This window comes from Corylus avellana, chromosome 5 (assembly GCF_965113065.1).
Source record: "Corylus avellana chromosome 5, dhCorAvel1.hap1.2, whole genome shotgun sequence".
Lineage (NCBI taxonomy): Eukaryota > Viridiplantae > Streptophyta > Magnoliopsida > Fagales > Betulaceae > Corylus > Corylus avellana.
The window spans coordinates 27,405,943-27,431,640 of NC_142494.1; the positions used below are offsets into that span (position 1 = coordinate 27,405,943).

The window sequence follows — 25,698 nt, forward strand, 5'->3', positions numbered from 1 at the left end:
AGAATCACAACTCTTCTCAAAACTTTAAAAAAAAAAAAAGGAAAAAAAATAAAAAAAATAAAAAATTTGAAGCAAAACTAGAAAAATACTACCAATATTAGAAGTCATGACCCTTTGAATCTTTCGCTTCTCGCTTCTTGAGACATGCATTATATATATATATATATATATATATATATATATATAAAAGTTTTATTCATTTCCTGATCTATTATTACCCACGGGTGAGGAAATTGATCAACTAGCAATTAGTAGAAAGAGCTGGCATCTCTATTCCTTGATCCATTTGATGAAGTTGTTGAAATTCTTTGAAGACTGGCCACCTTCTGCCCTACTTTTCAATATGATTTCTTTAATCTCTTGCGCTCTTGCTCTTATAGTTTCATTGCTAAGCAGTTGCTCCACCTTCGTCACTTCTTCCCGCAATACGATGCCGTTTTCAGCGAGGTCTAAACCCAGTCCAACCTTCCACTCATCACAAATATAGCTCTTGTCAAGGAATTGGTCAACGAATTGAGGCCAGCACAAAAAAGGCACGCCATTGCTTATACCTACTAAGAATATAAATTAAATTATTCAATTCATTTATTTTTATTAATTTAATTTTTTTTTAGATAAATAGTAAATTAATATGGTATTAGAACAAAGTATTCAGTTCAAATCCTATCGTTTCAACTTTTTTGTAATCATACTTTCATAGTTTAAAATTTTGCAGTATTTAGTCGCCAAATTTAAAACTTTGCATGGTTATCCGTCCGTTAGAATTTTTTGTTGAATCCTAACTAAGGACATGAAAATTCTCTAAATATCCTTATTTGTAATTTTTTTTTTTTTAAAAAAAATAATTATTATTATTTAACTAGGATAATTATTTTTTTAAAAAAATTTTAAGAGTATAAGGGGCATTTTACTCTTTTACAATCGGATTTAACCTCAAATCAAACTGTACGACATTGCAAAGCTTTACGGTAGAGATGACATTGTAAAGCTTTAAACTTGGCAACCCAACATTGCAAATTTTTAAACTTTAAGTATATATAATCGAAAGAATTTTGAATCATAATGAGAATATATAAGTAAAATTTTACGCCCACAACGTAAGGAATTGTATTATAATATAAATTAACTAATTAAATTAATGTCTTTTATAAACTTAAGCTTTTAAAATAAATGAAAATTGTTAAATTGAAAATACCTTCTGTGACAGAATTCCAGCCGCAGTGGCTAAGAAAACAAGCAACGGCGGGGTGAGCTAAGACCTTCGTTTGAGGTGCCCAATCGACAATCTTCGTAGAAGCTCCTTGAGATTCGTCTGGAAATGCATTCTTGGCCCTGTCGATGTTTCTTTGATCCACCACCCAAAGGAAAGGCCTATTGATGAGCTTAAGTCCAAGAGCCAGTTCTTGGAATTGGATAGCGTCCAAAGCTGCGTAGCTACCGAAGGAAATATAAACGACCGAGCGAGTTGCTTGTTGATCGAGCCAGTTGAGGCAAGACGAGTCTTCTCGCCGGAATTGCCCAGCTTGGTCGTTTTCCAGCAGCGGACCAATGGGCAGGAGATTCGGAAACAGAGCAAATGTTGCAGGCTCAAGCTCGTAAGCTGTGTTACAAAGCGACCAATCTGCTACTTTGCAAGCTTCCGTGTTTCGCGCGATGTAATGAAATAAATTCTTCTGGGCGGTCGGGTCGGGTATCGCGGCCCATGGAAGATTTATCGTTTCGCAGGCCGGAAGGCCCGGCGACAGATGAATCAGCTCTACTTTTCCGGTTGGGAATCCTTTGCAAGGCGAAAGAAATTAAAGACATATTATCATGAAAAATAAATCATATATATTTCAGAATTTAGCAAATATTTACCATCATCGTCTAGAATCCCATCATCAATTAGCGTTGGGACGCTCAATAGCAAGGCGGAAGAAGCGGCGGCGGTAGACCAATAGATGGCGGCTCTAATTCCCATCTTTTTGGCGACTTCCACAGCCCAACCCATCGACCCATCGGCCAGAATACATGTAATGTTGTTGTTATCGTCGGCGCCGTTTGATGCATCAATACCTCGTATGAGCTCCTCGAGCCTTGCTGGCATGGTGCGTCCAGTGTCTTCCCCAGATCGTTTCTTTCAATATCGTCGCTTTCCAAGCCATCTGGGATAGACACGAGATTGATGTTCGAATCCACGAGGCTGGCCTCGTCGCCGTCGGGCATTGCACTCACCACACGCTTGTGAATGATCTCCGTGTTTACATATGTGATTTTGAGGCCATGTTTTGCCATTTCTCGAGAGAAACGCAGAAGGGAGTTCACGTGGCCTTGCGCCGGAAATGGTAGCACCAGAACATGGTCGATGCCGGCGGCCATGTCTCTCGTTTGGTTGAGCTTTTTGGATTCCTTGTGAATATTTATAGGGTTGTCATAACAGAGTAATTCAAATGGTTGCAACTAACAAACAGAGAGATTAAACTAACGGACAAATTAATACTCAAATTAAGTCTTGAACTCTTTAATTATTTCATCAATTATGGAATTTCAAGTCTTAGTAAAAGCTGTAAAAAGCAGTAATACTTCTGGCAGTACTTTTAGACCCTTAAGAGCATGTTTGGTATTGAGATTGAAAAATAGAGCTTTTAAATAAATAAATATATATATATATATATATATATATATATATATATTTGGCAAAGACTTCAATTTTAAAATGGTTACTTTTTTTTTCAAGCGAATTTTTTAAGTGTTAATCGAATTTTTAAGCCTCTCAAACGCACAACCAAGCAGACCTTTAAAAGCTATATTTTTCAAACACATTCTCAAACATGTTTTTAGAGTACTACAATTTTTTTATAAACTTATATGACGGTCCATAATTGATAAAATTATTAGGACAAAAAAAAAAAAAGAATTTCCCTTGTATTGCTTAGAGGGGAAAAAAAAAAATTGCAGCTGGAATGGGGCTAGTTTGTGGCGATGGCATCTATCTTGCTAGTCAATAATCTTGGTAACTACCATTGGCCCATGAAAAAATATGTCTAGATGTTGACCGTATTGTTATAATCTATATGGTTAGACAGGTTTATAAGAATCGGGCCAATTGGTAAAGAACGAAGGGGGTACTACAATCTTATGACAAAAGCAATGACGTTTAGATGAGATTAGAATATTACAAGCAAAGCAGTAAACGAAAATGACTTCAATAATAATACAAAGTATTTCAAAGACAAAATTTGTCTCTTTCCATCTTTCTTTATCAATTCTTTATAAAATGTGCCACCTAACAAATAAATTAGTCATCTCAATACATTATACAATGTCTTGGAGGATGTATAAGTTTATACCTTGTTATATATGCTTGCTTTTCATAATAATATGCTCAAAATGATGTTTTTCCCTGGGAATTATAGATAAATAAATGTATTAATAGAAAGAAACATAAAGACAACCGCACACAGTCAAGGCAACCATATTAAAATAGCAATATTGAGTCAGCAATGAGCACTCCATAGAAGTGACATGAGCTTGAGTGTCCAAAACAAATGTAAATATCACATGAATCTGCAAAGAAAAAGAAAGAAAGAAAGAAAGAAAGAAGGAGAATGGGCAATCCACATGTTCTGGTTGTGCCATATCCAGCACAAGGCCATATAATTCCTCTGCTGGAGCTATCACAGTGCTTAGTCCAACATGGCTTCAAGATAACATTTGTAAATACAGAGTTATACCACAACCAAATCATGAATGGAAATGCAATGAAGGATAAAACAGGGAATCAAATCCATCTGGTTTCCATTTCTGATGGGTTAGAGACCTTGGAGGACAGAAAAAAGCCAGGGAAGTTGTCAGAGGCAGTCTTGAAGGTTTTGCCTGAGAAGCTAGAAGAGCTCATCGAACAGATTAATGGGTCCAATGGTAAAGAGATCACTTGTATCCTCGCTGATCAGAGTATTGGATGGGCCCTAGAAATTGCACAGACGAAGGGAATCCGACGAGCTGCTTTCTGCCCTGCAGCAGCAGCACTGTTGGTCTTAGGATTTAGCATCCCAAAGTTGATTGAAGATGGAATTATTGCTGATGATGGTGAGTCCTCTATCACTTCTATTTGCTTGTTCTTGCAGCATATAATAGAACACGCATACAGATTTTACTTCAAACTCACTAAAGTTACCGATTTTGGTGCCTACACATGAAGGGAACGTTAAAGTAGTTATTAAATTTACTCATTCTTCAAACTTTTAAGATAAGCGGTGATTTAACATAGTCGACTATAAATGATTACTTGAATCCATGTTAATGATAGGTCATTTGATCCTAAATTTCAATGGAAATTCTCTACTCAGGAACTCCAATGAAAAAACAGATCATTCATCTCTCACCAGCAATGCCTGCCATGAGCACAGAAACCTTGGTTTGGACCTGCGTTGGCAACTTGACCATGCAGAAAAATATTTTCGAGCTTTTGGTAAGAAACAACAAGTCTGTGAAAGCGACTGAGTGGCTGCTATGCAACTCAACTTATGACCTTGAGCCTGCAGCATTTGCCTTGGCTCCAAATATTCTCCCTATAGGTCCACTTTTGGCAAGCAACCAGCCAGGAGAGTCATCATCAGCAGGAAAATTCTTGCCAGAGGACTCAACTTGTTTGAAATGGCTGGATCAACAGCCACCAGGCTCAGTGATATATGTTGCATTCGGAAGCTTCACAATTTTTGCCCCAACCCAGTTCCAAGAATTGGCCTTGGGGCTGGAACTCTGCAACAGACCATTCCTGTGGGTAGTGCGGCCAGCCGACATCACAGATGGGAAAAGCAATGGCTACCCAATAGAATTTCAAGGCAGAGTAGCCGCTCGTGGGCGGATGGTGGGATGGGCGGCGCAGCAGAAGATTCTGACCCATCCGTCAGTTGCTTGCTTCATAAGCCACTGTGGGTGGAACTCCACCATGGAAGGTGTAAGCAACGGGATCCCATTCTTGTGCTGGCCTTACTTTGCCGACCAGTTCCTAAACCAGACCTATATTTGTGATGTTTGGAAGGTTGGGTTGCGTTTAGAACTAGATGAAAGTGGCGTCATATCACGAGGAGAAATTGAAAGTAAGGTGGAGCAAATTCTGGGCAATGAAATATTGAAAGAAAGGGCATTGGATCTCAAGAATATAGTCAAGACTAGTATCAAGGAAGGCGGTGGCTCTCACAATAATTTGAAGAATTTCGTTAAATGGATGAAAGCATAGAAAAGTTCATCCTGCGATTTTCAGACTCGAAACAATTTGTGCATAGTTTTTTTTTTATCTTTCTTTTCTTGAGATTTTGCCTGAAATCATATATCTTAAAAGAGAGAGGAAAGCAAGAAAGCAAACATCAATAAGGAAGACTTGCCTATTGATATAATATCATTATTAAGTAGTAAAAATGTTTTTTCACTGTTGCAAAATGCCTATGATTTCGACTATGTTACAAGCAATGGGCAGTTTTTAAGGCTCCGTTTGTTTCAAGTAAAATATTGGTTTGTGCCGAAAGTCAGCGACCATGCTCAACGACCTTTGACATCTAATAAAAATGACTAGCAACTTTTGACAAACACCGATGGTTGTGGCTAGCAGAGGATTTGGAATGATTCCTGCAATGTTCACCGGCAATGGCGGTGGCTTTCGGCAAACTCCAACAGGTTCAACCTATAGAAATGGTTAATTTAATCATTTATTCTAAAATACTCATTTTTAATTAGAATATTTAATTGAAATGAGGGGTAATTAACAAAAGCAAGGTTGAACTCAAAAGTTATTTAATTTATATTTTAATACTCATCCTCACATATGGGCTCAAACTCCCTCTTAATTAGTGAGACCCAACATGTAAAAATTTAATTGAAATGAGAGGTGAATGACAAAAATAAAATTTAAACTAGAAATCTCTAACTCTAATACCAAATTAAATCACTGCCCTGTCCCCAAAGCATAAGGTAGGAAGTTGTTTCTGTTGAGTTAAACCGTAAAGACGTGGGTGAAGTTGGAAATCGCTGGAGTGGTATTATGTTGCTGTGGCGTGGGTAGATTGTCGGTGGTGTGGGTTGCGGGTGAGACAGAGGAGGAAGAGGTGCAAGCCATGGGTGAAGATCACATGTTCGACGAAATGCTTCAAAGAGGCCGCTGTTGCGGGTGAGGTTCAAGCTGTTGCTGGTGAGGTTAGGAGAAGATATTACAATAGGATATGAGGTTAGGAGAAGATATTGTGAACATTTGGTGATCTTGATCAGCTTGCTTCCTTGTGGGGAAGATCCTGTGAGCCATTGGTGATCTTGAGCTGGTTTATTTCAGGGTGTCTCCCTAATTGAAAGAATAGAAATAAACCAAATGATGGGTCAAATCTGATATTCAGCTACCTAATGTCATTCAAATATTAGGCACATCTGAATGTACCAACTCGACATGAGACTTCATTTATTGCATCAAATGGACTTATTGTACATAAGCCAAGCTCATGTCACGATAAGCCACAAAGCTAAAATCAGAAATCCTAAAGAAATCGTACATAGTTCTCTTAGAATTGATACTAAAATTAAAGCAAGCATAAGAAACAACAATGAGAGATAAAACTTAAGCTAAAGAAACAAGAGAGAGCTAAGAGCCACAAGAAATGAACAAAAAAATAGCAATCAAGCCAATATTAAAACGAGAAAAGATAAAGAAAAAGCTGAAGAGAAAAAAACAGTGGCAGATCGTCATCTTCCCTTTGAGACCCAATAAACATCAACGCCCATTAAGACAACCCTAAAAGCCAATCATTTCCAAGAGATCACCAAAAGCCATGAGATCAAGTCGATAAAAATGGCAATCAAGTCGGTATTAAAAAGAAAAAAGATAAACAAAATAGCCAAAGAGAAAAAAACAGTGGCAAATTGTCGTCTTTGAGACATCAATTCCCATTAAGACAACCCCAAAAGCCAAACATTTCCAAGAGAGCACCAAAATCCATGAGATCAAGTCGATGAGAAAAAAAACAAAGATAAGGAAAGTTCTAAAGAGAAAAAAATAAAACAAGACGTCAAGCATTGGCTCCTCAGCCACACCTCCCATGCAAGATCCCTATAAATATGACATGAATTTGGTTTTGAAAATGTATATCAATGTTAGAGTTGAATCTGGAAAGAGTGAAAGAAAGAGAATAAAAATGGGAAATCCAAATATTTTAATTATGCCTTATCCAGCACAAGGCCATGTACTCCCACTGATGGAGTTCTCGCAACGATTAATCAAACAAGGCTTCATAGTCACGTTTGTGAACACAGAGTATAATCACAAGAGGGTTGTGAATGCATTGGCAGAAAAGAATTATTTAGGAGATCAAATTCATCTTGTTTCAATCCCAGATGGGTTGGATCCATGGGAGGACAGAACTGATCTAGGGAAGCTCTCTGAAGCAATCTTCCGGGTGATGCCTGGAAAGCTGGAGGAGCTCATAGAAGACATAAACAGTTCGGAAGATGATCACATCACTTGCGTCATTACTGATTATAGCATGGGGTGGGCTCTGGAAGTGGCAGAGAAGATGAAAATCCCCAGAGCTGCCTTCTGGCCTGCTTCAGGTGCAACAATGGCCTCGATCTTTGACATCCCGAGGCTGATTGACACTGGACTCATCAACAGTACTGATGGTAAGATATCCTGCCCCCTACTTTGATCATTCAGCACCAACAAATTAAAATAGGTTTTGCTGCAAATTCATGCTTTGAAATGAATAAAGTGCTGTTAGAAGTACAGAAAGGAAGAGGAATTAATCAGGATACATACACTTAAATAAGGATGTTTTTCTACTTCGGATATCTTACAATAAATAAAAAAATTTGCGCTAAAATGATGTTCCGTTTTCCTTTTTCTTTCCCTGTTTTTTGCAGGAACTGCAATAAAAAACCTGATGATCCACTTGGCACCAGACATGCCCACGATGAGCTCAACAACGCTTCTGTGGAGCTGCGTCGGTGACTTAACCACCCAGAAAATTATCTTCGAAGTGATTGTTAAAAACACCACTATCTGAAATCTGCTGACTGGCTGATCTGCAACTCGTCTTTTGACCTCGAGCCAGCAGCATTCAGCGTGGCTCCAGAGATGATACCAATAGGCCCACTTTTGGCAAGCAACCGGGGCCAGAATTCAGCAGGCCACTTCTGGCAGGAAGACACAACTTGCTTAGAATGGCTCGACCAGCAGCCACTGCGCTCAGTCGTTTATGTTGCATTTGGCAGCTTTACAGTTATTGACGAGACCCAATTCCAGGAATTGGCTCTAGGCCTTGAACTATCAAACAGGCCTTTCCTATGGGTTGTGAGACCAGACATCACCCAAGGAGCAAGTGATGCCTGTCCAGCAGGATTCCTAGAAAGAGTAGCCGGTCGGGGAAAGTTGGTCGGGTGGGCACCCCAACAGAAAGTTCTCGGCCAGCCTTCCATGGCTTGCTTCTTGAGCCATTGCGGTTGGAACTCAACAATAGAGGGTGTAAGGAATGGGGTCCCTTTCCTGTGCTGGCCTTACTTTGCTGACCAGCTATAATGAGAGCTACATTTGTGATGTTTGGAAGATTGGGTTGAAGTTTAACAGAGACGAAAGGGGGATTGTTAGGCAAGGAGAGATCAAGAAAAAGGTAGATAAACTGCTTGGTGATGAAAACTTCAAATCAAGGGCTTTGGATCTCCAGCAATTGGTTTCAAACAATGTCAAAGAAGGTGGCTGCTCTGACAAAAATCTCAACAACTTCGTTGAATGGCTTAAGGCATAGGCTTTTGCTTCTTCTTCTTCTTTCCCTTATGTTTTTACCTTTCCTCTTTGTATTGTTCTTCCATTATACATATATATTGGAAAGACAGCCATGAAAATACAGCCAACATTGAGGGGCAATTATCAAGCAAGCTAGCTAGGACTTAATGCTAGCTTAATAAGAGAATAATAATGCTATACTGCAATAAACAAACTATATTTTGTCAATAAAAGTCTTAGGTGTCAAGAGGTTATAAGCCTTTAACTACTGTTTATTTAATCGTAGTCACTTAAGAACTTGTGGCCTTTTGCCATCTAAAACTTTTATGGACAAAAAAAAATCTTTTTATTGTACTATAGCATGTCTCTTAAGAAAATGACTCCTACAATGACAAGATGACATGCTTTACCACCGATGAGACATGAGGTGGACAATGAATTAGAGTACCTACTTCAACAAGGAAGTATCTCAAACAAAGACTTCTTTTCCACATTTTCCTATTAGACAGTCAAATCTTGCCGCAAAAATCTTCACAAAAGGGATAGCACGTTTGAGTGTAGGGAATTACACAAATTCTGTGGGCTCTTGAAGTCACCCAACTATCCCAACAAAGACTTATTTTTTATTGTTTGTGTCAACATAACATCAGATCAGGATTTTTTAAAGTTATGCATCTAATCATGTATATAATGTCAGTAAATAATATGATATTATGTACCCTTAAATATACTAATTTTAAATCTTTTTAAAATTGAAATATCATTATTTAACACTTAGATCCTTCATTTGATTTTGCACAAGTTTCTAATATACGAGTTGGAAAACAAAAAAAATAATGGTTTATATATATATAAGTGAATATGTTAAAATTTTTAAAGGGTTCCAATTTACACTTGATTGTTTTTATAATTTTATAATTTTAATTTACAGAATAAATTATTTACAAGTTTTATGTAAATTATTATTTTTGATAAAAGAGAGAGAGAGAAAGAGAGTTTAAATAATTTATTTCATTAAATTATTATTATAAAGGAAACGTTAGGCTTAAAAAATATATATAATCCAAAAGAATATGAAAAAACATAAAGGTAAAAAGAGCACATGCATGGTACCCTTTGTGGCCGCTAATCCCGTCAGCAAATCTAGACCAGATTATCTTCTATTTCGTCTTTCATGCGTCTCTTTTGCAAGAAGCGCACGTTTTAAAGAGAAGAAGTCTATGCTTTTGAAAGCTCTCAAGTTTTTTTTTTTTCTTTTTTTTTTTTTATTTGCCATCTGTCAAAGTAAGTGCGTTCACAACGGTTTCTCTTTATATTTCCGTATAACATTAAATTTTTTTTTGCATAGAGAGGTGTGAGAAGAGAAATAATTTTCTTTTATAATTATAATAAATTATGTGGATTAGTACAGTTAACCACGTGCATTAGATTCAACTTTAGCAATTTTAATGTATATGAAAGATATAAAGAAGTTGGAAGATTTTCCTACATGTAAAAAAGGAAAACAACTTTAAGGTAGTTGTTGGGGTACTTCCATACATAAGTAGTTATTTTATTGGGTGTGATGCATATTCGTATGCATACGTATCACAATTTCTATTTAAAAAAAATTAAAAACAGTGCTATTAAAATGAGTGATTTGATAACGAAACACATTTCAAACAGTAATTTAATAAATTTTAAACCCTAAAGAGTACTTTAATAAAAGTTGAAATCCTAAAAACCTCTAAGCTCAGAAAAAACAAATCCTCCTAACTTTTAATGGATTATATATGATGGCATTTCACCAACATTTAAGCCTCAAATATCTTATAATGTGGATCAGATTCAAACATCCATAGGCCAAGCGGTCCAAGCATTAACTTAGAGGCCCAAACTGATAGTTTAACTGTTGGGAAATTTTATTTAAAAAATATGGAAATTAAAGATCCATGGTAAGATACCAAGATATGGTCTTTTAATTTATATACTTGTTATATTTGAACTCGATATTTGTTTAAGAAATATGGTTGCCACATGTGATGCTGACATAGGCTGACATGCACGTGTTGATATACCATTAGCATTGATGTGTAATCACGTGGCATTAATTTTCGTTAGAAATGCAATTAGAATAATCATTTTTAATAGAAGGAAATCATAGGCTGCTAAGTAGTCTCTATTTTATAAAATTCACGAAAACCAATTAACTTGATACTTCCTTTTGAAAACTTGGTTGTAAGGAAAGAATGCCCAAGGGTGTGACAAAATGTTTGTCAAATTCTTTTAAAAATTATTTTTATAATTCTCTTAAAATCTAATTTTTACCCCTTTAATATCTGTTTTAATTTCATCTCCAGATCAAAAATCTAAGTTCTGCTCTTGTCCACTCTTCTGAATTTGATGTCTACAGCGACTTACTCTATTCCATAAGTCGTCCCCTTTGTGATCCAAATGACATACATAATATATGGTGTTTGATTATAATACCAAATGCTACAAATTTCAAAGAAAAATGAAATGGGTACCAAAATTTTTACCAATAGATAGTACAAAAATGATGTAAAGTTTGTTTATTAGGGACAAAGTTTTCTTTCAAATTGGGTTTGATGAATTTTCTTCAACCTAATCTATAAAAGTAACATGTGTCATTTTTTAAAAAAAACCATGTGAGATGAACATGAGTTTTTAATAAAATTTATTTCAACTTTGTACTTATTATTAAAAAAACATATGCATCTTCCATGTTCATGGGACATATGTCACTTTTATAGATTAAGTTGAAGAAAATTCCTCCAACTCAATTTGGAGGAAAACTTTGTCCATTTATTAGTACCCGTAGCATTTCTTTTTATTAATTATTTTGATCATTTCTAATGAATTAGCTTCACATCATTTTGGTAAAAGATTTGGTACCCATAACATTTCTCAATTTCAAGTATAACTCACTCCTTAAAAACTGACTTGCAAGTCTCGTGTCTAAAACGAACATATTAACATGTATTTATTGCACGTGAAGGGACAATTGACAATTTATTAGACTAATTTATAGTTAATTTATGTCCTACATGTAATTAAGATTACATTTCATGTAGAACGCTTAAAATGATAACATTCTCGTATTTTTTTTTTTAAAAAAAAAAACACATAACAACGTTATAGACCGAATTCAAATGACTTCTTCCCATTCACTTTTTTTTTTTAAAAAAATAAAAAATAAAAATCAACTTTATAGAAAACTTTGTAGTACTTGGGTAAGTTGGGTCGATCAAATGCATAATAAATTACACCAGGATGGCAGAGAAATTCTCGGGCATCCTAACAGGCAAACACCCCTCAAAAATTGGCTTTTGCACATGGGTCTCTTGACTGCTGAGTAAATTTGTCACTATCATCACAATCACAGCATGCCACAGCTTGGGAGAGGGACAGCAGCTCTGCTGTCCATTTCACTGAGATATTATCTGAAAATATCATAATACCCTCTCTCCATTCTTTTGTAGCGGCAATGACTGTCACCACGCCATGCTCACAGTGACATAGCTCGGCTGTAAATGCTGGCTTTTATATTCCAAAGAAAGAGGTGCAACTCATGGCTCAGATGTGCAGAAAAATGTAAAATCTTGTACATTCTCTCCTGAATCTCAGAAATGATCGACAAATTGCTTAAAAGAAAGAGACCCTTTATGCAGATCAATTGTATAAACACTCAACTTAACCAATTTCAATGGCGTCATCCACCAGAAGAAAGAAAATTTGTAGTGAAATTTCAAATCTCAATGCGAAAACTGTATTGTAGTTCTGCGTTTATCTTCTCATTCTAACCACCCAATTAAAGCACTTGCCTAAAGACAACCAATAAAGAAAAAGGAAAAAAGTAGCTTGAAAAGAGACGAGGATAATAACACATTTGGGATGCCAACAAGATTGGGAAAGGGATAGAGAGAGAGAGAGAGAGAGAGAGTTAAGAAGATGGCAACCACTTGAGCCCGAGATCTCTCTATTAATTAAAAGTTCCAAACTTTCCTTCCTCATTTTGTTCCACTTTCTCCCCAGCCAAACAGACCATGCAAAATCTAACAACACCGAAAATACCCTCTATTTTTTTTTTTTAATTTCCATTAACAAAGAAGGCAAAACTATAATACAACATTGTTCATGCCACTAGACCCATAAAACTCAATGAGTCTCTGCAAGATCACGACCTGGGTCCGCAAGAGAACGATGTACTCCGCGGTTTCTTTAAACAGCTGGTCGGGTTTTACTGTTTCACCATTGTGGGCTGGAATGAGGTTCTTGAGGGCCTCCAACTTGTCTGAGACCTTGGCGCAAGTGTGCCCGCCATTGTTGAAGTTTCTCCGAGCTCTACAAGGACGTGCTTGGAGCCGTCTTCTTGTGCTGGTTCTTCTCGTCAGTCTTCTTCTTGTTCTTCTCAGCAAGGCTTTGCGCTTCTCTGCAGTTGAACTCATTGTGTCTCTGAGGACTGAGAGGGAGGGAGAGGGAGACAGAGAGAGAGAGAGAGAGAGAGAGAGAGATGAGAGTTATAGGGTGAGGAGGACGGGGCTCGGTCTATAAGTAAAGGCGGGTTAAGAGAATGCCACTTGGTTTGGTCTGTTTTACGGGAATGCCATGCTTGGCTTTCTTTGTGTTTTTATTCTTTTCCTTCTTTTTCTTTTCGGGTTATGGTAATTTTCCCAAGAGACTGTTTTTTACTCATTTAAGATATAAAAAATATTTTGAACTTGTAAAAGGAATTTCAAGATAAGCATTTTTGGGTGCAACTCATGGCTAATGTGTTAATAAATTGGGAATGGAATTAATTGGATAGTATTCTGTTAGTTATATTTGAAGGGTATTTTTGTCTTTTACTTTTTAATAAGACAAAAATACTTATTCAATATAATTAACTAGATATTTTCTAATTCAAATAGATTGGAGAAGATCTTAATTATTGTTGAAGGCTGATACTGTAGTATTCATTGTCTACCAGCTACAGACAAATAAAGTTTTGGTCCAAAATTTTCTATTTTTAGTGCTTGACGCGTTGTAAAATATTGGCCAATCTTGACCGAAGAAAATAACATTTATAAGTAGTAAAATGGATTATGTTTTTCATTTGTGTAAATTGCTTTATGTCGCTCTCGAACACGACTAGATATGCAATTGTGACAAAGTTGTTTATGTAGCCTACTACGTGTCCGAGCATGTTTCGAGCTGCCCAAACACATGCTCGGGTAGGTGGGCCTCACAAAGGCCAATATTGCTTGCAATTTTGACAAACAATTGCACTGAATCTCAATTACCACACCGAAGACCTTTTATCTTATACACTTTTTTCCCGAAAAGATTTTCAACAAAAAATATTTTATACGAAACAAACAGAGCCTTAATCTAAAAAATTGTTACGTATTCCTTAATTATTTTTAACTAAATGTGAGAAATACATAATTTTTTTAACAAAATTTTCTCTAACTTGTGGGACATATGACAATTAAAAAAGCATTAGCGTATTCATTGTTAATACTATCAGAAAAACATATGTCTCTCACATGTTTATAAGACTTGATAATTTTATATACCGAACTTAAAAAAAAAAAAAAAAAAATCTCCAACTTATTATAATAAAAAATATTCATTTCAAATTTGAGCAGTGTGATATAGAGATAAATTAATTTTTATTCTGCCTTTTTTTTTTTTTGTAACATTAAATTCGCTATCAGCACCTGACAGTGTTATAAATGTCATAGTTTTTATTTTTTCCATTAGATATATTAATTATCTAGATTTCCCTTTACCCCATTTTGGAGTAAGAACTTTATTCCCCACGAGTTAAATGGCGTATATGGTTTAATTGGTGTACAGTGAGGATCTAATATCTAGGGCAACAGGCCCTGCAAATATCCAGAAGATATCTTAGCGCAATGAGACTGAGGACACCATTTCCGTGTGTAAATTGAAAAGGGAAAGCGGGAAATAGCCGAGCAGGTCGCTACTTGCGGGCCAGAGGGGTGCAAAGCCTGCCCGTCTGCACGGAACATGTGAGCTTGGGGACCTTTTAACTTCCCCATTCCCGGAATACCCTCTACTTATAAAAACACAGTATTAGATTTTCCATCACTAACCTCTCCTTTAGGGTAATAGACAAAGGGCAACACAGGCAATTGTTCAAAAAAGAGAGTTGTACGACTGGGGGGGGGGGGGGGGGTGAGTGAGTTGCCTAAATGGTGCATGTGGAGGAGAAACGGGCCAGCAAGGCAGAAAAAGGGCAATAGGGGCAATTTGGAAGAGAGAAAGCACATGGGAAGCACATGCAGATAAGGGGTTTTGGAGTTTAGCTTTGAGGGGAGAGAGCATGTGACAAAGGAGAGACAGTGGGGCAGCACGAAATGTACAGCATGTTCTGCACATTCCCTGCATGGAACTGATGGTGCGGCAGCCCCTTTTGCACTCCTCCCCCCTCCCTCTCTTTTTTCTTTAATTATTAATTTATTAACTAATCTCATATTTAAAACCAGATTTACCTGATTTGGCGCACATGTTTACACTACTTGTATTTCAAGCTATTTCAATCCGGCATGTGTGACATGTGTATCTAGTGCACCTCACCTCACTTCATTCATTCTTATTAATTATTACAAAATTTCAATCTAGAAAACTACCTTCTAGGTTCATGTAACCTGGATGGCTCTATGTGCATAACAGTACGTTGTTTATATATATATATATATATATATATATATATATATATATATATATTTTTTGTCGTTGTTGTTTGGTCTAGCGATTTTAGTTTTATTTTACAGATCTAATTGTGTATATATTTAACATAATCTACATGGTTAGATTTTTTTTTTTAAAAAAAAAAAATCTTAACATAATAATGCTCATCTTAATGGGAAGCTTCCATCTAAATTTTAAATTCAATATACTATAGCTAGTCTCATCAAATAACAGAGACAATTAATGCTTTATATTCGACTCCCATCTTACTCTCATCTCATTCGATCAGCCATGCATCAACCTTTATTTTAAAATTAAAAAAATAATAATAATAATTCAATGACTAATAAGTATGAAAGTAAAATGGAAGTTGAGAGAGACACGTACTCACAAATAAGAGTAATTAATACTTTTTTTCACACTCATTTATCACACATATTTCGCACCGACTAACGTAACGTGTTTTAAGTAATTTTTCTTTTGTTTTTACCTTTTGTAAGTGAGTGGCATTAAAAAAGTCACTTAAATACATATTACATCAGTTGGTGTGATAAATGAGTATGAAGAGTAATATTACTCACTCACAAATAGACATACATTGAAATTATGTAATTTTAAATTGATCAAGCAAAACAATCTAGTGAAAATAAAGCTATTTAATTGTTCGAAAAACCCCATGGCAACTCAGCTGGGCTACCCCTCAACAACATGGTATTTTTTTTTTTATATTTTTTTTTTAATCTTAGATGCTAGGTTTATAATTAGAAGATCATTTGGAATGTGCTAAATACATTGTCTCGTTTAAGAAATGTGTGGGAGAACAAGATGAAAGAAAAATGAACTATGACTGCTTTTAGAGCATTTCTCAATGGGTTATTTATATTTAGCTTTTCTTTAAAAATTTAACAAAACTTATGAAAACACTCATTTAACAAGCTTTATTCTCTACTTTATATTTAACAAGTGCAAGAGCCAAAAAGCTAAAGTTATATAATTTTTTAAGCTTATTTTTTACCATCCTCTCTCTTAATCGGTTTAAAGCTAATAAAATAATAATATTTAACAAAAATAGAAAAATGTATAAAGAGTTTAATGTTTGATTCATTTTAAAAGTGGTTCTCTAAATTTGATAAAGTTTTTTTTTTTTTTTTTTTTTTTCAAATTTAACTTTTATTTGAAGGGTCCATTGCGAATACCCTTAAAAACATAGGCGTAGTGAATCCGTGGCTATAACCTTCTCTATCCGGAGGGGTTGCCTTTTTCTTCTCTAGGTCCCAAAAAAAAAAAAGAGAGAGAGAGAGAGAGAGAGAGCATGTGGTGTGGCAAGGGAAGTGAGAGACAAAGATGATCATGAAGGTCTTTTTATTTTGGCTCGGATTTAAAGATAAGTAAAGGGTCGTTGTTTTAACTTACACAGAGAGATGTGATATAACATCTCTTTTTTGGTTCGTCAGGACTCTCTTTTATGGAGTTTCAGCTGTGTGAATCATGTGCAGGTTTGTTGCTTTATTCCTTTTGTTTTTCGGTCGGCAGAGGCTGCCATGAGCAACATGGGTCAGGGTCACTCACCCTTTTTGGTTGCAACCCCATGACCCACTTGTTTTGTCTAACGTGAACCATTTCTGCCCTTGTGGGGTGCTTCTTTTCTTGTCCAATTCTATCATTCAGTCTTCTGTCCTTATAATTCCATTTCTCTCATTTTTAGGGTTTTAGGTTTAAAACAAAGTCCAGTGTCAAATATAACATAGAATAATTTTAATCCAGTCGTTGTGTAAACTGGGTGTTTTACACCATTTAATAGAAAGCAAGCATTTCAACTTGAAACATTAAAAAATAATATATAACTCTTTACACCAAATAATTTCCATTTTATTAACAAAATACTCATCGATAAAATCATCGGATTTACTATCTTGGTTGGTTTGAGAGACTCCGGTGTCAAGGGCTCGGAAATGAGTGGTGGACATTGGATTATAATTAATAAAAAAAGCTTACGGGATTAATTTGAATTAAATATACGGTGTTTTTATCTTTATTGTATTTAGTATTTTTACATTATATGTTAAATTTCTATTGAATGCTATAAAAATGAGTTTTACATTAAGTCCAGATAGAATGGGTTCTGTACTGTTTGTTAATGTATGTTAAAAGGGTATTTTTTTTTATTTAAAAAAAAATGTTTTTATGTGATACAAAGGTGAAATTTTTTATATTTTTGTATTTTAAATGTGTTAATATCTTTGACTTGAACAAGAAAACAAAGTGAGTAATTAATGCATGTGGTTTCAGTCCTCGTTTTGGGTCTTTTTTTTTTTTTTTTTTTTTAAATCCAAGAATCAAGCAACATCCAATCTGATATTGGGACCGTCGGCTACTTACCAATGCACTTTTGGACCCAAGCAAGTTGGACTTATTTCTGGCAAAAATAAAAAAAGAAAGAAAAGTAAATTAAATCTAATGCCCCCCATGTGGCAACATGGCCCAGAGCTTCTTTACTTTTCCAATATTATTATGCAAAGGGGAAAGATTTGCATTCTTGAATCGTACTGAATCATATTTCATCCAAATGTAATCATGGGTCTTTTTTTAAAAAAATTATAATTATGGGTGTTTTAGTGCATTCTTATCTCCCATTAGAATTATAGCTTCTTGTTGCTTATTGTTACTTCCTCATCTTAAGAAAAAGGAAGCCCTTTAGTTTAACTAATTATTATGTGTGCTGAGAATTTTGGAGATTATGGGTTCCACTTTCATTAAGCCAAAAAAGAAAGAAGGAAAAACAATTAATATATACTAATGAAAAAAATATATATAAATTAGATAATTTAAATAGACTGTTTGTAGCTTTAGCCTTTTTATTATTATTATTATTATTATTATTTCACCAACAACAAAAAGTGAGTGATGAAGGAATCGGGCGTTTAGGTAAAAAAGTATAAAAATTGGGACAAAATTATTCTCATCTTTTAAAATTAAAACAATTTTATCCTACTATTTTGCCTAACCGAATTCGTTTCCTATAAATTGTCTAGATCATTTATGTTTGAACGATAATCTTTTAAAAAAGCTTATGGACTTTCAAATAGGATAGGAATCGGAATTTGCCCCTTAAATAAGGAATTGATTTGTCTCCTTAATCGGCTATGGATCACGTCTCATGGAAGCTATGAAGCAAAAGTCACTAATTTGAATTTCTCTTCTCTTCTCCCTCCCATTGCGTCGACATGTTTAAAAAATATATATATATATATTTGATTGCAAACTTTTTTTAACTTGAGCCAAGCATAGCACAATTATTTGAGCCCAGTCTGAAGCCCAGGACCAATACGTTGAGAAATGAATTTGGGCTAGTCCATCCAATATCATTTTAGCGCCTGGAACCGGTCCACCCAAATTCAGAAGTTACCTTTATTTTTATTTATTTTTTTTTTTTTTTAATGTTGCTAATATGAGTGGCATTTTCCAAAATTATAACCTCCGACCTGCCACCGACACTGTTTAGAGCAGTGTCGTTTGGCTTCCGACAACAACCGGAGGTGGGTTCGTTTAAGTTTTGTTTCCAACAAAAGTCAAAGGCAGCGTTGGATACCAATTTCGTTTATGCAAATAAATGACATTATATATATATATATATATATATATATATATATATAAATGTAAGTACATACTCTATGACTAGACAACAATTACTAATTTCAAAATTTAATAGTAATCCATCTAAAATATAATTGTGCTTTAGTAACACGCCAAAGAGTGAAGATGTAGGAGTGTGTGTAGTATTTCTAGTGTGTTCATCCAATACCCTCACTAATTGGTGGCTAAGATTTTCTAGGAGAAATATTATAGAAGGAATAATTTCCTAGATGCAGAGCTGGGTTCTAAGCCCTCTTATGCGTGGCGTAGTATCTAGCAATCGAGGTAGCTCCTACAAGATGGACTAATATGGCGAGTAGGTGATGGCAAATCAATTACTATTGGTCGGGATCGGTGGATACCATACCCACATACTATTTCATTTCAGTCCCCAGAAAGGGGCCTTCCTAGTGACACCTTGGTAAGTGCTTTGATTGATTCACAAACTCGGAGGTGGAATTATTCTCTGATCCACGGTCTATTCACCGAAGAGGAGGCTTTGAGAATCTGCAGCTTGGCCATTAGTCCAGGTGGGCAACCGAACCGGATAACATGGAAAGAAGCTAAGAATGGGCTCTTTACTGTGAGGAGCGCGTATCACTTGGCAAAAACATTGGAAAGGAGGGGAATCCCATCTGGACCAAGCGAAGGGAACATGAAGGAATTCTGAAAACAAATTTGAAATGTACAAGGACCACCAGTGGTGAAACTGTTTATGTGGAAAGCATGTCGATAAGCTTTAGCCACAAAAGACAACCTTCACCGACGCAAAATAATCATTGACCCGTGCTGCCCAATTTGTGGTCTAGAACCAGAAACTATGGGTCATATACTATGGAGTTGTGGTTCGGCGGAGGACGTCTGGTTGGAGTGTACTAAGAAGTTGCAAAAGTGTAGGAGTGCTGCAACAGATTTCATTGCAATATTTCGAGAATTATCGAGCAAGTTGGCTCCAGACGAGATCAAGTTGTTTGCAGTCATTGCACGTCAACTGTGGCTTAGGCAGAATCTCTTCGTTTTTGGAGGCCAACTGACAGCCCCAGCAGTGATACTACGACAGGCCAAGGACCAACTGGAAGCTTTTGACAAAGCGGAAGCTAGTCGCAGCTTGGGAAGGGCTCTTGCACGACAAACTCCCATCTCGGTCATGTGGACCAAACCACCGGCAGGCTTTCTGAAAATTAATTGGGACGCCTCTGTGGATGTCTCACAGAAAAGGATGGGTATGGGGATAGCAATACGAGACCATGGTGGAGAGTTGCTAGCTGCTTACTGTGCAACCAAGGACTTTATTACCGACGCTGCTACTGTTGAGGCCTTAATAGCTTGGCAAGCGGTGGAACTTAGCCAAAGCTTGGGTCTGGGGAAAGTGGTGCTTGAGGGGGATGCCATGGAGGTTGTCAATGTCCTAAGGAATGAAGAGGTTTGGCTGGGGAGTTATGGGCATGTCCTGCAGGAGGCTAAATAGAAGCTATGTCAATGCATGGAGTGGAAAGTGTCTCACGTGCACCGTCAGGGGAATAATGTAGCACATAGCCTAGCCAAATTGGCTCTGACCATCCAACACGAGATTTTATGGACTGATAATTTCCCTTTATGCATTAGGGATCTTGTAATCATTGAGCAAGGATATTCTTAAGTAATGGAAATTTTCCTACTTTTTCAAAAAAAAAAAAAAAAAAAAAAAAAAAAGAGACAAGAAAATTCTATATGAAACGTAATTAAGGCCAGTTTGTTTAGGTGTCAAATATTTTTTTCCTGGAAAATGTTTTAGCTGATTTTTTTTTTTTTTTTTTTGAAAAAAATGTGACTATTTTCGTTGTTTGTTTGCAACAACTCTAAAATTGGTTCAGAATTTTTTTTTCCATGTTTGGCTCCTTTGAAAAATCGTAAAATTTTTTTGATATTTTCGTTTAATATTAGGAGTTGTGAGGACAACAAATAAGCAATGCACAAAATGAAAATAGTTTGAATAGGAGGCATTCAAGGATGTAATTGAGATACATCAGAATTGTTTTGCAATTTGAGCAAGCAATTATAAGAAAGCCTTTATAGGGACTATATGCCTAGACATGTGTCAAGCAGCTCAAGATCTACTTAATTGGGTATGCCCAACAAATGGCCATCTCATAATTGTATACTTAAAAGTGTGGGAGAGCGACAAAAAATTATTTATGCAGATGAGAAGCGTAAATTATTTTACACTTCGTGAATATTATATTTCTTAGTCAACCGAAAACATTTTTACATTGGACCAACATTTTTCAAAATATATTTTACGCCAAATAAAGAGAATATTTGATGAAAACTGAAGAGAGGAGGGGAGTGAGACCCTCACAAAGGCCACAGCCACAAATAATTAACTAATTCATAATTTTGGCTTAAGATAAAGGTTTATTATAACTATTTTTTATGGTTTCCAAGCCTCCGATTGACTCTGCTTTTTTTTCTTCTTTTAGACTCTCTCTCTCTCTCTCTCTCTCTGTGCCTGCATATCCAACGAACTCTAGGGTTTTTACCAATTCCACCGAGAATCAAGGTACATAAATTTACTTGACGATCCAAATTTCACTTCTTTCTTGTTTCGCTTTCGTTGAAACTTTCACAGTATTTAGTTAAATTCTCGATTTTTTTTGGTCATCTTCTTCATCACGATCTAAGGTTTGATCTCTCTCTCTCTCTCTCTCTCTCTCGGCTGAGAAATTTAGGGTTCTTAAGGACTACCTCAGATTTCATTGAATCGAATTTGCATATTTGGACTTTTGGAATTGGTAATGGAATTTTCATTCTTATCGTAAAATTTGGGATTTCATTTTTTCATTTTGTACTTTAGTGCTTCATGAGATTATTTCATATCAATACTGGGATTAGTCAATTTCAGTATTACAATTACGAAATTTTGAAGAAAGAAATAAATAATGTAATGGTCAACGGTGTTAATCTTTATTTGGACTGTAAGGAATTTCTGTGTTATGGTGGAAATAATGAAAATCAATGATTTTAATTTCACTAATATAGTTATATGTTACTAATATTTAGTGGTTTGTGTTCTGTTCTTATTTTTCATGGGATATTTTTTGATAAGTATTCTTACTTCGTATGGGTTCAATGGATTGAAGTAGGAGTATGTTTTTTAAGTGTTATTTATAACTGCAAGTGGCTAAAGTTCTTCCATTTATGATATTACAACTGAACATGGTATTTTATGTTTTGAAACAAAGAATGTGCTAAATGAGTGCTTGCAATTCAAGGAACGTAAATTGCCAGTCAGATGTGTGGGAGTTCCTATGATATCAAGGAAGCTTATAGCTCATGATTGTAATAAGTTAATAGAAAAAATCATGGCTAGAATTAACTCTGGCTTTCCAAAAAGCTATATTTTTCAGGAAGGTTGCAACTACTCTCCTCTGTGCTATACTGTATCTTTATTCTTCCTAAAAAGGTTGTTAGACCAATAGAAAAGAAATTTAATAGATTTTTGTGGTCTGGAAATGATTCATCAGCTGCTAGAGCAAAAGTGGCTTGGGATGTGGTTTGTGTACCTAAAAAGAAGTGAGGTTTAGGCCTTAAGAGGGTTGGGGATTTGAGGGTGATATAATGTGTGTTTTGCAGAAGTTGTACTGAGAGTAGAGATCATTTGTTTTTTCAATGTGGATTCAGCAGAAGGCTTTGCAGGAATGTCTTGCAAAAGTAAATGTTAATGAGCCAGTAACAGTTTGGGATGAAATTCTGATGTGGGGCTTAAATGCTTTGAAAAGTAAGAGCATGAGGGCTACTTTATGCAGGTTGGTTTGGAGTGATACAGTTTATCATATTTTGGGGGCAGAGGAATGCTGTTAAACATGGTATCTAGTTGCATTGAGAGGAAGTTTATGCAGAATATCTATTGGGAAGTTAGAGCCTGAATTACTGCAAAAGAGAGATTCAAGAAGGCTGTTGAGAATTTAGTGATGTGTTACCCATGGGATTACCAGCCTCAATACTCTAAATAGTAGGCTTAAAGTCTTTTGGTTTTGTATTAGGGTGGTTAGTTTCAAATGTTAAAAGTAGTAGTTGCTGTGGTCTGTAAGTTGCTTTTTTATGGTTTGTTTAGCAACCGAGTTCCAGCTGGTAAGCGGAGTGTTTTGTAGTTTTTCTTTTCTTTTCAGAAAAAGTTATCTCATTCATCCAAAAATAAGAAAGAAAGAAACAAAGAATGTGCTCATCGGAATCACTTGTTTATGATTTTTGGTAGTGTTAATTCAGGGTACAACAAGAAGTAGGGTAAGACTGATTGGGATGTTAAATAGAGATCCTAAGGCTCCTATTCTTCTCTACCTATATGCGTGTACAGAGGTATACATGCATTCTGTATGCAAGCAATTATGTATGCTGGTGTACTTATCTCTGAGGATTATGGCTGTTGCACTACATTATGGGTTATATTTGAAGATTGGAGCAGGTAAAATGAAAGTGCATTGCTGTCCCCAAGAGTGACTTGGTCAAATCATAGAAACTTGAACAGATATTTTCATGAGGCTGTGCCTAGTAGCATTGGATTGTTATAACTATTTTCTTTTATCCTTAACAATCAAACAGTCTTGATCTTGGAGGAGGTTGAATCCTTAATATTTTACTGTTGTACGAGCTGTCTGTTGTCACTGCGACATTTCTTCAAATGTATTATGCATACTTTGTGTGCTCCATTTCTCTCTCTCTCTCTCTCTCTCTCTCTCTCTCTCTCTCTCTCTCTCTTACTTTTTCTTTTCTTTTCTTTTTTCCTTCTCTTTTTTTGGTTTTTTTTCCAATTGTGATAGTTCTTGAGACCATATTTTTATCCATATGATTGCTTCTTATACTTGAGTGTCATTTCATCTCTGTCACAGGGAAGATATCTTAATCTACTGCTTTTAGGCCCTCCAATGCCTTAAATGGTTGCTGTGGTAGATTTTTATGCTGCTTTCATTTGTTGTTTGTTAACTGAAAATGGCATGCGAAGAAGTTTTGAAAGCTGTTTTTCCTTTATTGGAGGGTATGGACCTTGCTTCTTGTATGGCAGTATGTAAGCAGTGGAGAGACATTGCCCGGGATGATTACTTTTGGAAATGCATATGTGCCAAGAGATGGCCTTCGATCTGCAAGCAGCCTAACCCTCCAACTGTAACCTACTACAAGCTATATCAAACCTTTTATAGACGCCAGCAACGTCGAACGCTTCCCCCTCCAAAGCTGTCCTTTGATGATTTGGAATTTTTTATTGACATTTGGGCTGAGGATAGATTAATCTTTTCAGAAGTAGTCCCAGGCCTGGTCTTACAAACTGGTATCAAGGTCCCACCGCCAGGAATCTGTGATGTGCTTAGATTTCACCTGGTGGGGCCCGAGTTCAAGATGAGACAAGCTGTTAAGCCAAGATTCACTATTCCTCTGAGCCAGACTGTTAGTGTTTCGGTGCTTGTGTCACGCAAGGATTCCAATACGGTTGCTTGCATCATTAATAAATCCTTGTTTGAGTATGTAGATCGGACAGCATATAGGGCCATGGCATTTGACTATTTAGAATTCTCTCCTGTCCACCCCTTCATTGCAGGTGCCCGGGCTTGGTTCTCTTTGCTTTTCAATGAAGATGGAAATGAAGGTGTTATTGATGTTTTTGGGATTGAAATGGATTTCTGTGATACTGCAAATTCCAAGGAAGAGGTTCTATGGTTATTAGACATGCTTGATTGGAAGTGAAGGGTTGGACTGTGCAGGACAAGAAGGAAGAACATGAATTGGATGTGATACGTGTATTTGCATGTCCATTGGCCTGAGAGGTACTATGTCTTTTGTTATCTTGCATGTTCAGTCTGTACATATTTTCACTATTCACTGCATTAATAAATATGAACAATCTTGGTATTCAAATCTTGTACATTCTGTGGTCATTTTTATCATTTACCTAAGAGGGAGTCAATTGTATTCTATCTGTCTAATGACCAAGTGTTGAACGTTGTAATAATATCTTTGCCCAATTTAACTATCGTTTTTTAGTATTTTTTTCAGCTATCCTTGTTCCTTTCCAAAGGGCAATTTCATTATTATGGCATAATTTCTTGAAATTTTGTATCCTGTTATGTCGTCGTCACTCAAGTCTGGAACTTCACCTCGAAGAGGATTTAGATGGCCTCAACTGCTGGATTCAATGAGCTTTAAGATTTTTTTTTTTTTTTCTCTCTCTTATAATTCATAATATCACCCATGACATTGAATGTCATTGAGAAGATTATATGGATGCGTGCTGGTTCCAATGAAACTGGCAGTTATGCACATGATCCAATCATTCCAATGTGCCTGTTAATCTCTCAAACTGAATCAAGGATGAAACTCAATCTAAATCTCTATATAAATTTCAAATGTCTTTCGAATTTTGAGGAAACTTGTAGCTATCACAATTTTAAAAACCTTGCCCAAATATTTTTCTTTTTCTTTTTGGGTGCAACATGTGGCCGTTTTCTCTCTCTCTCTCTCTCTTTTGATGCCTGACATGGTAATCTAAAATAGGTGGCATTGTGTTAGTGAGTGTGACATGGTGAATTGTCTGTGGCAAATGGACTATTAATTTGTCTATTTTCTCTTCCTTTTGGATTCAGAATGAGAATGATTCT

The 25,698-nt window shown here is 35.9% G+C and overlaps 4 protein-coding genes and 2 pseudogenes across 6 annotated transcripts; 4 read left to right on the forward strand and 2 right to left on the reverse strand.

Annotated features, from left to right (window-relative positions):
• Positions 1 to 270: 270 nt before the first annotated feature.
• On the reverse strand, positions 271 to 2,289 carry LOC132182150 (UDP-glycosyltransferase 83A1-like; annotated as a pseudogene).
• Positions 2,290 to 3,587: 1,298 nt separating this feature from the next.
• LOC132180445 (UDP-glycosyltransferase 83A1-like) lies at positions 3,588 to 5,221 on the forward strand. The gene is made up of 2 exons (XM_059593269.2): positions 3,588 to 4,068; positions 4,329 to 5,221. The coding sequence occupies exons 1-2, from the start codon at positions 3,588 to 3,590 to the stop codon at positions 5,219 to 5,221; spliced, it is 1,374 nt and encodes a 457-aa protein (XP_059449252.2).
• Positions 5,222 to 7,064: 1,843 nt separating this feature from the next.
• On the forward strand, positions 7,065 to 8,853 carry LOC132182930 (UDP-glycosyltransferase 83A1-like; annotated as a pseudogene).
• A 3,830-nt stretch (positions 8,854 to 12,683) lies between these two features.
• Positions 12,684 to 13,250, reverse strand: LOC148585998 (uncharacterized). Its single transcript, XM_088516986.1, has one exon. The coding sequence runs from the start codon at positions 13,186 to 13,188 to the stop codon at positions 12,859 to 12,861; it is 330 nt and encodes a 109-aa protein (XP_088373112.1). The 5' UTR covers positions 13,189 to 13,250; the 3' UTR covers positions 12,684 to 12,858.
• A 6,642-nt stretch (positions 13,251 to 19,892) lies between these two features.
• Positions 19,893 to 20,540, forward strand: LOC132167380 (uncharacterized). The gene has a single exon (XM_059578334.2). The coding sequence runs from the start codon at positions 19,893 to 19,895 to the stop codon at positions 20,538 to 20,540; it is 648 nt and encodes a 215-aa protein (XP_059434317.2).
• A 995-nt stretch (positions 20,541 to 21,535) lies between these two features.
• LOC132183348 (F-box protein At5g39250) lies at positions 21,536 to 25,086 on the forward strand. Of its 3 annotated transcripts, none has more exons than XM_059596775.2 (2): positions 21,536 to 21,611; positions 23,938 to 25,086. In XM_059596775.2, exon 2 carries the CDS (start codon positions 24,038 to 24,040, stop codon positions 24,785 to 24,787), a length of 750 nt encoding a protein of 249 aa, XP_059452758.1. In that variant the 5' UTR covers positions 21,536 to 21,611; positions 23,938 to 24,037; the 3' UTR covers positions 24,788 to 25,086. The 3 variants fall into 3 exon arrangements, with proteins under 3 accessions (XP_059452758.1, XP_059452760.1, XP_059452759.1); XM_059596777.2 differs by lacking the exon at positions 21,536 to 21,611 and adding an exon at positions 21,639 to 21,733; XM_059596776.2 differs by lacking the exon at positions 21,536 to 21,611 and adding an exon at positions 21,792 to 21,843.
• The last annotated feature ends 612 nt before the right edge of the window (positions 25,087 to 25,698 follow it).